This window comes from Pezoporus flaviventris, unplaced genomic scaffold (genome assembly GCF_033815535.1).
Source record: "Pezoporus flaviventris isolate CSIRO_AGI_PZ_B2104156 unplaced genomic scaffold, CSIRO_AGI_Pfla_v1 ptg000064l, whole genome shotgun sequence".
In the NCBI taxonomy this organism is placed as follows: Eukaryota; Metazoa; Chordata; class Aves; order Psittaciformes; family Psittacidae; genus Pezoporus; species Pezoporus flaviventris.
This window is the reverse complement of record NW_026892612.1, coordinates 1,430,828-1,446,082: the sequence shown is the minus strand read 5'-3', so window position 1 is coordinate 1,446,082 and position 15,255 is coordinate 1,430,828. Positions and strand designations below refer to the sequence as shown.

At 39.7% G+C, this 15,255-nt stretch overlaps 1 protein-coding gene across 6 annotated transcripts in view; it reads right to left on the bottom strand.

The window, feature by feature from the left end:
• TMC1 (transmembrane channel like 1) overlaps window positions 1-15,255 on the bottom strand; it is a 133,455-nt gene that overhangs the window by 53,231 nt on the left and 64,969 nt on the right. For all 6 annotated transcript variants that reach the window (XM_061470818.1, XM_061470816.1, XM_061470821.1 and 3 more), the window contains exons 3-4: window positions 10,130-10,304; window positions 2,004-2,069 (exon numbers count right to left, since the gene is read on the bottom strand). In XM_061470818.1, coding sequence (XP_061326802.1) covers window positions 2,004-2,069; window positions 10,130-10,169 — 106 coding nt within the window. In that variant the 5' untranslated portion in view covers window positions 10,170-10,304. The remainder of the gene's footprint in view (window positions 1-2,003; window positions 2,070-10,129; window positions 10,305-15,255) is intronic.

The window sequence follows — 15,255 nt, the reverse complement described above, 5'->3', positions numbered from 1 at the left end:
CTCTCAGCTGCCTGTAGAAGGCCTCGTCAACTTCCTCACCCTGATCCGGTGGTCTGTAACAGACACCTACAACAGTATCCCCCCTGCCAGCCTGCCCCTTAATTCTCACCCACAGACTCTCAACTCGCTCATCATCTGTCCCTGGACAGAACTTGGTGCACTGTAGTTCCTCCCGCACATAAAGAGCAACCCCACCACCCCGCCTGGCTGGCCTGTCTTTCCTGAAAAGGACATAGCCTTCCATGACTATATTCCAGTCATGTGAGCTGTCCCACCACGTCTCTGTAATTGCCACCAGATCATAATCTCCTGACTTAACACAGGTTTCCAACTCCTCCTGCTTATTTCCCATGCTGCGCGCATTGGTGTACAGGCATTTCAGGGAGCGAGCTGAGCACACCGATTTCACCCTAGGATTGTAGGAGGCCTCCCAGTCTTCATTAATTCTGGAGCGCTGCCCCACTGGGGCAAGCCCACCTACAAGCCCATCCCCCTTCGAATCTAGTTTAAAGCTCTCCAAATGAGACCTGCTAATTCGTGCCCCAGCATCCTTTTCCCTCTGTGAGACAAACCTTTCTCACTTGTCATTGTCCAGACTGGTGCCCTATAAAACCAGCCGTTATCAAAGAATCCAAAGCCCTGCCTGTAGCACCAGTCTCGAAGCCAATTGTTCATGAACTGAATCTTCCCATTCCTTCCCACATCAGTGGAAGATGGAAGGAGAGAGGAGAAGATCACTTGAGCCCCAGACTCTTTCACCATCCGCCCCAAGGCCCTGTAGTCTTTCTTCATCCCCCTCAGACTGCGGGAAGCAGCTTCCTCCCCACCTGTCTGGAAGACCAGCAGCGGGTAATAGTCTGTCGGGTGCACCAGGTTGGGGAGCGCCCTGGTGATATCCCTGATCCGGGCTCCAGGCAGACTACACACTTCCCTATGATGAGGGTCAACTCTGCATATCGGGCCCTCTGTTCCTCTCAGAAGGGAATCCCCTACTACAATGACCCTTCTTTCTTTCTTAACAGAGGCAGTCTTGAGGTGCAAAGTCGACTCCCTTTTCCTATGTGGCCTTGTGGGCTGGCCTTGCCCCACATTCTCACCTACCTCTCCTTCAAGATCCAGGGCCTCGAACCTATTACGGAGGGACACCTGGGGAAGCAGGGCAGGAAGGGGGGAGGGTTTCCCACGACGTCGAACTGGAACTCGCTTCCAACCCTCGTCGTCTTTTTGGTCCCCTACCTCTGCGCAACAGCTACAGGGCAGGGGCTGCCTCGGGCCATCCCCGTCTGTGTGAGAAGGCAGGGGGTCCTTCCCCTTTTGGGGGGTATCTCCCTGGAACAGTTTCGACTGGCCCGCCAGGGAGTTACTCCACCAGTCGATCTCCCTTTCACACTCCCTGATGGTCCTCAGTGTCTCAACCTCCTCCTTAAGTCTTGCCACCAGGCTAAGCAGATCTTCTACCTGCTCACACCTCACGCAGGTGGAATGCTGTCCTCCCTCCCCCGGCAGCAGCAGGCTCTGGCACTCCCTGCACTCAGAGACCTGAACAGCCACGGTTTGGGACGGGGTCTCTGTCTGAGTTGCTGTAGTCACCTTACTGCAAGCTCTCTTTCTGGAGGCAACCATATTGGTGCGCAGTCTGGGACACCAGCAACACGACCGGCTTGTTCCTCCCTTTTCAAGGCAAGCAGCAGGGGAGTGGTCGCTGTCACCGTGGGAACGCCCCCCGCCACGTCAGCCTCTCTCTCGCAAGGGCTGCTGGGGCTTCGGGGATCGGGAGATGTCGGGAATCGCGATGTCTCTGCGCTATCCCCTCTGATTTTCCTAATCTCCGTTGACCCTCGCGTCGCTGAAGCGTGCCGGCTGTGGCTCTAGCTAGGCTAGCTCCGATCAGCTGACATGACAGAGGGCAATATGTTAGAAGGAGACCTTTCCACCTCCTTCATTCCTGCAGATAATCAGAAAACATCTGAGTATGGCCTTACAAAGTAATCAACATTACAGACCTGTTACTTTGACATTTTCTTCATTCTCAGCTGCACTCCCTTCTTCATTGTCAACATCACTGCCCACTGTGGAGTGAAAACAAAGGCCAGTGCATGTGAAGTGTGGATCAGTCATTAGGAATGCAGGGTTTTCAAGACATTCTTGGCAATTACCACATTTGTACTCCCTTACACCATTTCACAAACCCAGCTTTTTGGAACATGGTTTTCAAAAACGTAGTTTTCAAAAAATAAGATGAAGGCAGAAATAATAGTTGCACATTTCTTCAGCACCCAAATAAGTAAGATCCAATGTAATGTCATGACAATCTCCATTTTGTGGAAGAAATATGCAGGGCAGGAAGACCTTCAAAAAGAAGCACAATATCCTACAATTTGGTAAAAGAACAAGGAAAATTAAAATGCTTTTCAGACAATTCTCAGAGATTTTCTTGAGCATATGAAAGATAAGCACTATCCGATATTAAAGAAGATTAAAAGAATCATTTTCTGATTTGACAGACTGAACAGCACGAAGCTTCATAGTGGCAGCATGGCTGAAGAGCTCAGTCCCAGAAGAAGAACACTTACCCTCAGTTCCAGCAACCAAATCCCTAAGCACAGTGACAAAAGTTGACCCCAGGTCACTCGTATGCTGTACCACAGTCCTGGTCTACCACTCAGAAGATGATAAAAACACTGGAGTCTCTAGAGAGCCTATTAACAGAAGCAAGTAGTATTTCTGCTCAGAAACATCTTTGATTTGGTAGATCTCTTGCTGAAGTTTTTCAGGCTCAATGAGTTGAGATGTCTCTGCCATCCATCAAAAACCAGGAAGGTATCCAATTCAAAAAGTACTCCCCTCTTTCATATACACTAAATGCCTCATAATATTTAGTTAATTCTGCAAATATTGAACATAACACTATGGAAACTGCTATTAGTATTCACCAGCAATGTTTCTTCATAAGCAATCTAACTAGTACCTGAGAAGCCAGCAGCTAATAGGCTCTCTTGAGGTGTCTTTGAGCTTATACATGTGTGACAGTTCTTGAGATGTATCAGTGGATTACATAGAAATATATGGTAGAAAAGGAGGGTAATGAGAAGACTATTAAGTATTACCATGAATAGAAAAAGGCAGCTGTCATTCCACTCCTTTATACCATGTATGTTCCAGATGTAAGTTGTCTAATTTTCCCTCTGTAAGACGGGTCATGACATGTCATGAGCTCTACAGTTGCATTTTTCAGGCAAGAAGAAATTACAATTATCTTCCTTCTTTGCTCATGTAATACTTTTTATTTTTTCTTTATATTCTCTCTTTCTCCACCCTAGCTCCCTAGTTCCTTTTATAAATGTTATTAGCCCTAATGATTCATCAAAAATTTATATACAAATTGATTTATCTAGAAATTGCTAGATAAATATTGAGGCACAACTTCTTAGCTTTACCTAGTATCAAAAAAAAAAAAAAAAAAGTACAATAGGTAAGGATGAAAAAAAAGAAGAAATCTAGGGTCTTGTTTCACTATGTGCAATAATGGGCAAAGGGTTAATATCCAGAATTTGGCATCTATTTTAAAACTGGGATATATGTCAGGAGTCTAAATTCCCTGCACAAAACATTTCATTGTAATTACATTTTCCACAATTTCTACAGTGTCTGCACAATAATTTTTTAACACTGTGCAAAGATATTATCCTTGAATATCATCAGTGGAATGTGAAAATAAGTGTTTCTTTGTTCTGTCTGGACATATGCCTTCTGCTGCTGAAAGTAACAGGATCTCCATTTGACAAAGATCATTACGTCGCTATTGAAAGCTTGCAAAGATGAAGACAGACACTTCTAAAGATATACTTTGCATGCAACAATAGGGCATGGTCTTTTATTGCAACTAATGCTGTTGCTGATCTCCTCCAGCCAAACAGAAATTCCTGGGAAAGAACTTCAGTGGTATAAGATTGGCCTCACTGCAGATTCTGATGAGGTCATATAACAAGCAAACAGCTGCAGATTTATCGTGTGTACTGAAACATGCATTAGCAGTGAAAAGTGTTATCCTAGTTCAGCTGACCTCTTATTGACATAACAGTGAAAGTGACAATGGGCTATGAAACAGTTACTTAAGCAGGGAAGAAGGGAGCTGCTGGGGTTTAATTAATTCTAATAGCATAAGGGAAATATATCTGACATTTCAGGTAAAATAACTAATTAGATTTCCGGCTGCTTGAAGAAAATACTGAACAATACTAGAGGGGAGTGTATCTGAAAAGAGACTTCATATGTTTATGTCTTTTTTTTTCACTTAAATGCTGAGGTTCATATTGAAGAAGTTTTTGAAGAAATTAAGAAGTAGTATAAAATCAAATGGAAGTATATATTGCCACAAAACAGCCATGACCAGTAGAAAACACAACCAGTGATTACATGGAATCAGGCAGCCAGAAGAGGGGGGGTACTACAGACAGACTAAACAAGCACAAGGGCAGCTTCAAAACTATTTCTGCAAAAATTTGAAATTATAACTCCAAACTGAGGTTTAAAACATTCCAGCCTCCACAGCCTCATGCTCACATAGAGATGAAACATGTAGATATAAAGAATATTAGAGGTCTGTGCATATTCTGCTGTATTCACAGAAGAGAACCCTCCCAAGTCTTGAGCTATGACTGAGAAAGCATTGTCCTCGTATTTGTTTTTAAAAGAAGCTGGAAGCCAAGGAGGGCTCTTCCAGTTTTCTCATACTCTGTGTCATGAGCTGTGTCACTAGAATAAAAGCTGAAGCTCAGGGTAAAATGTTTTTCCATTGTGTCAGTTGTGATAGTAGCAGGTGCTATCCCACCAAGGAGGAACAAAACCACTTATGAGGGGGTTGAAGGAGTTATAACATCCCTAAGGTCTATTCTGCATAGCGAATATGCATGCATTCATGTGAGCTACATAGGAAGGCAAGAGGCTAGGCAGCTCATAACTCAGCACTTGTGCCAAACCCTGTCTTACTGAATTACTGGAGAAGCATTTCAGTGATACACAAATTACAATTCATGCTGTTTAGCACTAAATTTAAATCTTCTATAAACCACAATGCAGAGAAACAGTACAGTGCGAAGTGCATTCCTCAGGCACTGTATTATCATCCTATAAGAAAACTGATGATCACTTTTCATGCGCTGGTTTGTCAAAATAAGAATGTGCAGTCTCTGTTGCAGGAACAAAATCGTCAATACATAAGATCCTTTTAGGCTGACATACATGACTTCTATTTTTTTAAACAGATCTTCATGTGATCCCAGTTATCAAAAATTCAGTGAATCTTCTTCTAAAGTGAAGTCAGTCTCACTAAAGCACTGGTACTTTGTACTGGTACTGGTACTGGTACTTCTTGTACCAGAAAAGGGTTGATAGGACCCCATTTCTTCATGGTATCAATATTCACAGGGCTAGTATCGCATTATTCGGCTTTGAGTCAGCTAACTTGAGTTTAGGTGACCCAGAGCAACCATTGCTCAATAGTTACATATTCCAGGATACATTATCCTGCCCTAATGACGCATATATCATTAAGCATATTTGGAGCTATAGTCCATAACTGTTTATGCTCTAGGAAACCCAATCACTTTCTGATTTTTTTTTTTCCACAGTAGTTTAAGGGAAACTTTCTCATCTTTCTAGACTAAGGGCAGGGAAAGTGTAATCTGAGTAAGCTATCGTTTTACCTGAAGTCTTATTTATGTTTTAGACTATAGCCACAAATGAGTCAACAAGACTAAAGGAGGGTGTCCTGAATATGAGCTCAGACTAACCTGTAAGTCACAGACTGCAGTGAAGACAGAGTATCAGACAGCTCAGTAGAAAGATCAAAATGTTGAAATATTGGTTGGCAATTAAGGCCAGAAAAAAAAGTACAATACCATAGGAGTTTTCACTACATGACGTGTCCATTTAGCAGACTGTGGGTGCTGTTTTAACCTTACCTTGTTTTCCCAGGTTGTTTGTACACCACTTATCACAGTGTATTATTCAGATTTCATGTTCTGGAATTTTTTTAAACTTGTTATACACTGACATAGTTTCCTCAACTTTTCACTGTGAGAGGAATAATGATTCTTGTAACTACCCAGTAAAATATGGCCCACCGTTGTCATACTACTGCTCACATTACTACTATGTAAAACTGGCAGCTGCTAAGCAATTCTGTGTGCTGGAGTCTTAAAAAAAAAAACACAAAACACAAATCAGTAATATGCAAAGTAATCTGAAAGTCAAAAAATACATTCAGACTTTTTATATATGATATAAAATTAATTTTTATTTTATTAATTAATTGCCAAGCCAGTGAACTGAGTCATATGCAGATAGAGCTTGGATGGCAATTACTGTGCCTTCCCCTGGTCTAGAACATGCTGGAATTTTTTCAGTGCCAGAAAGGCATTAGCATAGACAGCTAATAAACTGATTGTCCAACATGTAGGTATGTCAGTAACACAAAACCTTATTAGACAATGAATGCATGTGAAGTACTACTCAAAAGGAGCAGGAAGAGTTGTGTAATATTCAAGTGTAGATATTTACACACATTTTCATACTATTCTTTCTGATCATGTAAACATGTGACACTTCTTGAGGATAAATGCCACTAGAAGTAACAGCTGTGTAATATAATATAAGAAATAATATGCCAAGATCTTGAAGAACATCTATGGCAAGAGTGAACTTGTGCAGACTTCAAGATCCAAGATTCAAGACCTTAACAAAGTTGATCCCATCCTCTTAGAGTATTTCCAAACACAGGGAAAAATAACGGCCCGCATTAGGCACAGGAGAAGTGGACTTGACACACAGAAATTGTAAATAAAAATTACATTTATAGAACAACCAGAATGCTTAGTATTTCAGAGCATGCTTGATTTTTCTTCTATCTTTTTCTCAGTTGATGGTGAATTTTTTCTTCCAATGGACTACAATGAAAATCACAGTGCCAAAAAAAATATCTTGTCCAGCAATAGCTAAGAATTTATGAAGTAAAATAATTCCTATACAGTTACACTTACACTAGCAAATAGAGTGCTTACTTTTCTGCACCTAAATTAGCAAGGTTGTAAATACTAATGTAGACAAAATATTTATACTACAATGTCACAAAGCAACTGGTGTCTCAGAAGACTCATTAGTATTGATGTACATGCTGTGGCCTGCAGACTTCTACACCCAAAGATTTTCCAGAAGTTGACTGTGGGACAATAAACATTCCCTCTCTGTAGATTCCCAATAAGGACAATCTTCCCAACTTACTGTAGCTCAGTCAATGTTTGAAAATTAACATGGGGACAATAGGGAACAAATGGAATCCATTCAATTCACATCCATAGATTTCTCATCTGTTTTCCACTGGTAAGGAAAAATTACAAATGTTCTACTAAAACAACAGAAATAGAGCTAGCACAGATCAAGTTGGCATTGTGGTTGGCATTGGGCACATCATCTGATAACACCCTCCTCTCTTTAGTTTACTTCTGGGCTGCATTTACGCACCATAAGGTTTGAGTGTTGCTTCTGTTTGTGGGTCAGGACTTCTCTTAGGCAAAATTCCCCTTCAGGGATGAATAATTTTATTGCACAATTCAGTCCAAGAATTTTAGGCCAAATCTGATTTTGCTTTTATAAAACCCACAGAAGTTACAGGAGGAAGATAATTCAGTGAGAATCCCCTCATTATTTCACCCCCTTCAGGAAAGCATTGCATAAAAGTTTCCAGGCCACTGTGTTTTACATCACCTCTATGGATGCAGCTCCACAGCCCTACCTGTGCCAGACAAAGACCTAACCAGGTAGTGCTTTGTCCTACCCAAGACTAGAGATTTGACAAGCTTGAAGGACCTATTGGTTACTATAATAAAACAAAAAGGAGAAGTCATGTTTGCATTGTATCTTCAGAGCACAGATGGCCTGCTGGTGGGCAATTTTTCATTTTCATTGCAGTCTTTACTGCGAGAATTAGGATCAGAATATTAAGTGTCCAGTGCATTTTGAGGAGTGTGGAAATGCTGTAAATCATACCAATCTGACCTTTTCATGTTCTGAAAAATTACTTACTTAGCTTATTGTGAGTCATTCATAGTACTGTTAACACAGGAAGAACATGTTAATATGGAGAAAACAGGTTATGTTCAATACAAATGTGGCATTCTTGATGAATCTAAAGTCAATTGTATTTTTGACTACCTCATGAGAAGACGGCTCTTTTAAGGTTGATACCTACAGCTGACCAGCTCACCACATATTCTCTTTGTTATTTTTAGAGGACAAAAGGCACTTTCCATCTGATCTCTTTTAAACATCTGCTCAGAAGGTTTGTGCCCTGTCTTCTTTTCCTGTAGGAGATGCCTAGAGCAATGAATTCATCCCCATGAGTTTAGAGTAATGAATCATATATCTCCTACTATCATAGATTTTCAGAAGACATGCTACGAAACAATAATATTGTCCAAATAAGGGCTTCGGCTTCACTAGAGCTACAGATATCAAACAGCAAAAATGGATGGTCTCAGACTGTGTTTTTGCAACTGTCTTCCGTTCTTTGCAAGAATATTCCTTAGGACCTTCTGTCAACAACAACAAAGCAAAACCTCCTGTAAAGAAATTGTTACTAGATTTGTACCTGATTCTGTGCTAACTCCAGCACTTGTAACATTTTAAATCAAAAGTGGATGGAGAACCACATTCTGAAAGCGTCTCATAGTTACTTACAATGGAGCTCCTGTTTTTTAAGTCTTAAACCAAGATGGAGTCTTAAATTTGCTCACATGATCTCATCTCCAAATATCCAAACAACAGTCATTAAGATAGTTATATTTTATTACAAATTAAGTACAGGATAAATTTTCAAGCAAAATATGTCAAAGAGTGGTCATGATCCAACCTTCTCCAGTTAAAAGATGTGGTTTTTGTTCACCATGGGAATGCTAACCTATACTTTGAACGAATAATAAAGTCACTGAACAGAAGATAAGTCAGTTAGATACCTGTAAGTAAAAGACAGGTATTTATGGTAAACTTAGAACCTTGATATTCTAAGAACTTACTCATTAGAAAATGAAAAAATACATATGTTCTATGGTTATACTAGTTTTGTTTCTTACTCAGGTAAAAATTCTGCTGAAGCTGGGAGGTGTTTTGGCTGTGCAACGTTAAATTCTGTGTTTCTCTCATGTTAAAATGAGCTCCATCAGCATGAACAGCTTGAAAATTAAATTGGTCAGGAAAGGGACTTGCAGAAAAACATGGGGAGGAAAAGCAATGATGGTGGTCAGACAACAAAAGGAAAGAAAACAGGATGGACTCTTAAAATGAACTACATGTTCAGTGCCTTTTTGCTGAAATGCTAATCAGTCCATTCTGATGTTTTCTGTGGAAGTCGAAGCATTATATTACTATTGCTTATTACAAAAATGGATTAAAAATATAGAAAGCAATGTTTAGTACCAGCCCTGTTTCTTAGCAAGACCTAATAAACTAATGCAGAAACCAGTCTAGAATAAGGCCCCTGGCAATTCTCTTCCATGCTGAAGATGAGAAAGATCATGCCTGTTCCATATGAACAAGTTCCATATTTTGAGTAGTATTGCCCATGAGAACTGAAAGCACTTACTATATCAAAGAGCTGCCTTGGACTTTGCCAGGATAAGCCATTAGGCATGATCATCCTTCAAAACATTTCTTATGTACAGAACAGAGCAGTATCAATACAGAAATACTTACTATAGAAAATTTTACTATGAAGAATGCTTGACATTTCATACCAAATACTGAAAGCAATAAGAAAAGGAAACATTACCTTTGTACAGATTACAGAAACCATGACAAATCCTTGCATTCTTTATATTCCCTATAAAGTACTTACAAATGTAGTCTTTTCGTTTCCTAACCAGTGGAAAGCCACACTGCCATTCTACAACTAGTCAACTCACACAGCAAAGCTGTTTTCAAAAGCCAAGTAAAATACATTTATGAACAAAAACATAATGAATTGTGGCAAAGGAGATTTTGTATTAGAAAGAACAAGAAGAAAACAAAACTTCATTCTGCTGAGCTACATGCAGAAAATATGTGCTTGAGATGCATAATTATAGTTGTTAATTACCATATTCTTCAGTGTCGTTTGGCTTTTCATGTTTAGGCATCGTGACTATTTCACAGGGCTGCTCCAGCTGCCACCTATACAAGAGATCGGCTGAAGGTTGAGTGGATCAAGATAAAGTGTACCACATCAACATCGTCCTGTCTGTCACTGAACGGATGGCGCTGGTGAAGTTTCACTGACTGAAATATAAGAAGATACTAATTTCCTAAGTGATTAATCTTTCATGACTGTTTAGTTTACTATGTAGAGTTAGCATGCTAGGGTCAAAAGAATGGAAGAAGTGGTTCACTTTCTTTATGATTATTACTGAAGAAAATAAAAACTCTCCCGCAATGTATCTACTTATGACTACCACTGTTTAAATGCTTTAAGTGCCTTCCTGAGCAAGGATGTTCCACATTGTCCACACAGGCACACTCTGATGCTGTGTACAGGTCTACACTTCAGCATGTGGAGGATGTTAAATGGAATTATTTCTCACAAAAGACAGCTTTTACCTCAGACATATTTAAATTGCATAGCTTAGCAGCCTGCAACTGATTAAAAAAAAAAAAAGTCTTATGAAAAGGAGCCAGATGCTGATAGATCTGAAGGTTTATATTTACATCTTCTTGCAGTTTCATTAAGATCCCTTACTTCTGCCTTTATGTAGATATTACATCCTAAGTTTAACAGTTTACTCTGATTCACCTTGCATCTACAACACTAGACAGGCTTGACGGTGAAACAAAGCAAAAATGTAATTAACAAGACAGGTCAGGCTTGGAAGTAAAAGATTTGAAACAACTTATTAAAAATAAAACAACATGAAATGCAATTTTCGAACTGTATTTAACTAGATAATTCTTCCATAGTTTCCACAGCATTCCTCATGTGGAATTCTTTCAGTATGATCCAGCATGAAAAAGGGGGTAGGCATCTGCAGAGTACCCCACTTTCTCACACATGCTCCTGAATGAAATGCAATTCTTAAACTGTATTTAACTAGATAATTCTTTCATAGCTTACACAGCATTCCTCATCTGGAATTCTTTCAGTATGATCCAGCCTGAAAAAGGGGGTAGAAATCTGCACAGTACCCCACTTTCTCAGATGCTCCTGAAAGGTTTCTAGATCCTCTCACCCACATGGCTATGAAAGCCATTCGGTTTCCTCTGTAGCTGTCATTCAGATGTTTGAAGGAAGTTTATCTGGAAATTTATCCAGTGATGCCAGCTACCTTATCTTTCAATTTTAAATTTTAGCATTGGGGATTTTTTTTAAATGCTGAAAATGTTTGTGCGTGTTGTTTGGACTGGCTTAAAATTCAGTTTACAAACAAAAAACATACAGGTATTTAATTCTGTTTCTGCTAGAACATTAACATCTTATGTTTCAAATATTCCCAAAGAGACTGATTCTACATATACAATTATAAGAGGCCTTACGCCTTTGTCTATAAAATATTTTTTCTGAACTACTGTTATTTCCTTTACCACATTTTCATGCTACACATTATGTCCTAGCTCCTGTGCTTTTATATACCCTGCAAAAAGCTTCTAATGCAAAAAAGAAATACAAGCAAACATTCAAATCGATAAGCCACGTCTAATAAGCCACAGTTTTAAGAACTCAGGAAAAGAATAATCACATTCTAAAAGTTGGTAGATTTCTGTACTTCTTTGGTACCAGAAAGAAGAACATATCGGGAGGAATCACGAGCATGGCCCTCAAGTTAATGATTCTTCAAGTATTTGAAAAAAAGCAGTGAAAGAATTGTAACAGGACGTTTGGCAGTTGAAGTCAAACTGGGACCATAGCCTTAATGGACCTATGTAAGTTTTCAGCAGAAATTTCAGTTAATAATACCCCACTTTTATTTATTAGCCACGTTGGAAAAAATTTGACTGTATGTACAAAAAGGAAGAGGACATACACTGAGGACTGATTTATTAATCTTACCCAAAAAAAATGGCATTAGATGAACATCAAAGATACAAAGGCAGTATTCAAAAAGATAGATCCCATCCACAGCACAGTACCAGAAACAACTGCATTAGCACAGATGGGGGAGTGAAATTGTGACATGATGTGGTAAAGGGCAGAGTGAAATTGTGACATGATGTGGGAAAGGGCAGTCATGGTCAAGAGGCAGAAAGAAGCTGCAGATCTTTGAAGACAGACTTGCCACTGGACATAACATAGCACACAGCTAAATTGTGTATTTCTGTTTAGCTTTGGAGACCAAATAGTAAGCAGAGATTGAGGGCAAACTGTACCAATTTAATCTCATAGCATCCTACTGCCTCTCCAGTACAAATGACTGCACAGAGAACATGTACAGTTTTAATTCATTTAACTTCATTCTATTAAATAACAATCAAATCAGAATGACACAGAGTGCTTTTAACATATAATAGATTATGAAAATGGCCCAAGTGCAGAAAGGTTCAGAGAACTGGGCTTATTCCTAAATGAGTTGAAATGAGCCAAAATTTATGTTTTTAGGGAACATACCACATTTATTGATTTGTTCACATCTATATCTCCTTGTCAGAGATGCTTATTGTATATTCAAACTGCTGAAGCATGCATGGTACACAAAAGCTGAAGATAGAAATACACAACTGTCTCTTTACCACAGCTGAAACTCATAGGAAGGCCTGTAATGAAGGAGAAGTGGAAGTACTGGTCCATATACCCTTCCTTATACCACTAAACTGACAACCCACTTGATAGCTATCTGCCAACCAGATAAATACATCCAAGGGAAACAAAGATGACACCAAAGAACGATGATGTAACTACGTTTGACACAAACATTAGTGCCTCAGTAAATTTGCAAGCATCAATTTTGCTTGTAATCAGCATTTAAGTTACAGAGCCACAACCTATTCACAGAGAAATAAGTACCAAGCATTATAATTTCTTTCCTGCCACGTCTACACACGAGCTGTAAACCCTCTCTACCACAGTGACATGCCTTGAATGTTGATTTTTCCATGTTTGAATGTTTTCCACCAGTTTCTAAACATACTGCAAAACTTAGGGCAATAAACGGTTTTCTGTCAGACTTTGTTGCAAAAGGTGAGTCTTTTCAAGATGGGATTTTAAAATGCTAGTTTGGTTTGCAGCGCACAAAATGTATATTCTGCCCAGTTGAAGGACATGATCAAATCAGGTATTTCTGCAAGCAGATACAAAAACATGTTGAAGCCATGTGTGTGCCTGTGCCAATGAGAATGCCTTTTTCTATATATTGTAATTTTTAGGTGGATCTTTCCCTAACCTGCTGTATTCAAATGAATCAGATGAGCAGCATTAACTTGTAAATCTTTGCCTACCACCCTCATTTATCCCACACCTTTCTGCAGCCAGTCATGTCTGGGAGCAGCAGGAAACTGCACCAGGAGGGGCCAAGGGTAGACAGGGGTAAAAATCTCCCTGGGGCACCATCCTGCAGCAGTGCAAGCAGACCTGGGTGGTGATAGTAGCGCTTCGGAGCAGGAGTGGGAATGCATAGTCAGATGACAGATTGATTAATTTAATGCTAGAAACTTTTAAAAGCTGACTTGCATCTTTTCCAAATATTCCCTAATCAGTGCTCAGCTCTTAAACACTGACTAGGGAATGCCATGTAACAGAAATACAAGTAACCCTGTTCTGATGCTACACTAGTATTCACAGAGAAAACAGCTACAGCTTAAATCTATTTGCACAAAGCCCTGTTTGGGTACAGGTCTCTAGGTATCTCAGGAACAGGAAATCTAAGTCAAAAAAACTACACAAAATTCTAACATATTTCTGTAATGATTGTTTGTGAAGGCATTTGTAATTTTTGAGACATTTCTGAAGAACAGTATTTCAATTTTCTCTGAAAAACTTGAGGTTAAGTTAAAAATACAGTGGGATGTGTTTTATGCTCTCCTGGTAGCCATGATCACCAGCTTCAGAGAAAAAAACATCAGACATCTCATGAAGAAGTGATTTAAAAAAAAAAAAAATCTAGTCTATTTAATGTGGATTACAATAAATCACGGTGATACATATGATTTAGAGGAATTGATCCAAATTGCTCTTGATCACTAAATCTATCCTGCTCTGTTAATCAGAAACATAGAATCACAGAATGGTTTGGCTTGGAAGAGGCCTTAAGATCATCTGGTCCCAAGTCCCCTGCCACAGACAGGGACACCTTCCACTAGACCAAGTTGCACAAAGCCCCATCAACCTGGCCTTGAACACTTCCAGGGGTGGGGCAGCCACAGCTTCTCTGGGCAACCTGTGCCAGTGCCTCACCACCCTCACAGTGGAGAGCTTCTTCCTCGCATGTAATCTAAACCTCCCCTCTGTCAGTTGGGATTGTCTGGACCCAGGTGCAGGACCTTGTACTTGGCCTTGTTGAACATCTTGAGGTTCGCACTCGCCCACCTCTCAGCCTGTCAATGTCCCTCGGAATGTTTTCTTAAATGTTCAAAATCAGCTTTAAATTCCTAGACATTCATTAAAATTCTGCCAAATTATTCTTTTATTAGAAAGGGAAATAGTTTCTACCTCTATATGGTCTGTTCTTTGGACTACTTCTGAAAATCTGTAGCCGGAAGCATTTGGGAACTTCATCTGAAGATATGTACATATATATTTCCTGCAATAATGCTGTTTAGAATTAGGTAATTTTATTTAGAGTAGTATTCTTGTCTTTACCCTAGCCAAAATGAATGGCTGGGTTGTCATTAATACAGCTGCTTTCTTTAATAGCATCCGATGTCATATGCTGCCAGCTATGTCTGACTGCTCACAGCAGCTGCTATGCTGACATATGGGAACAGTATCCAGACAAATGCATTTGCTGCCTAGTTGTGGCTGCACTCAGTGGAGGGACTCCAGATTTTTTCTCAGTGAACCCTTCATTGCTTATTTGTTCTGAAATGAGATTTTTAAAAAACACTACTTGTGGCATATCTTGAAGTACTTATTTTTATAGTAACTGCCGCTGGAACAGCCATAAAGGAGTGAACAGTAGCTTTAGCCTGTACAGACTTGCTGAGGCAGGATGTATTAGGGAACACTAAAATCCTGAGACTTTATGACTCCTCAGCCACCCATACTGCATGTAAATCACAGATCAGGTCCCCCTGAATACTGTG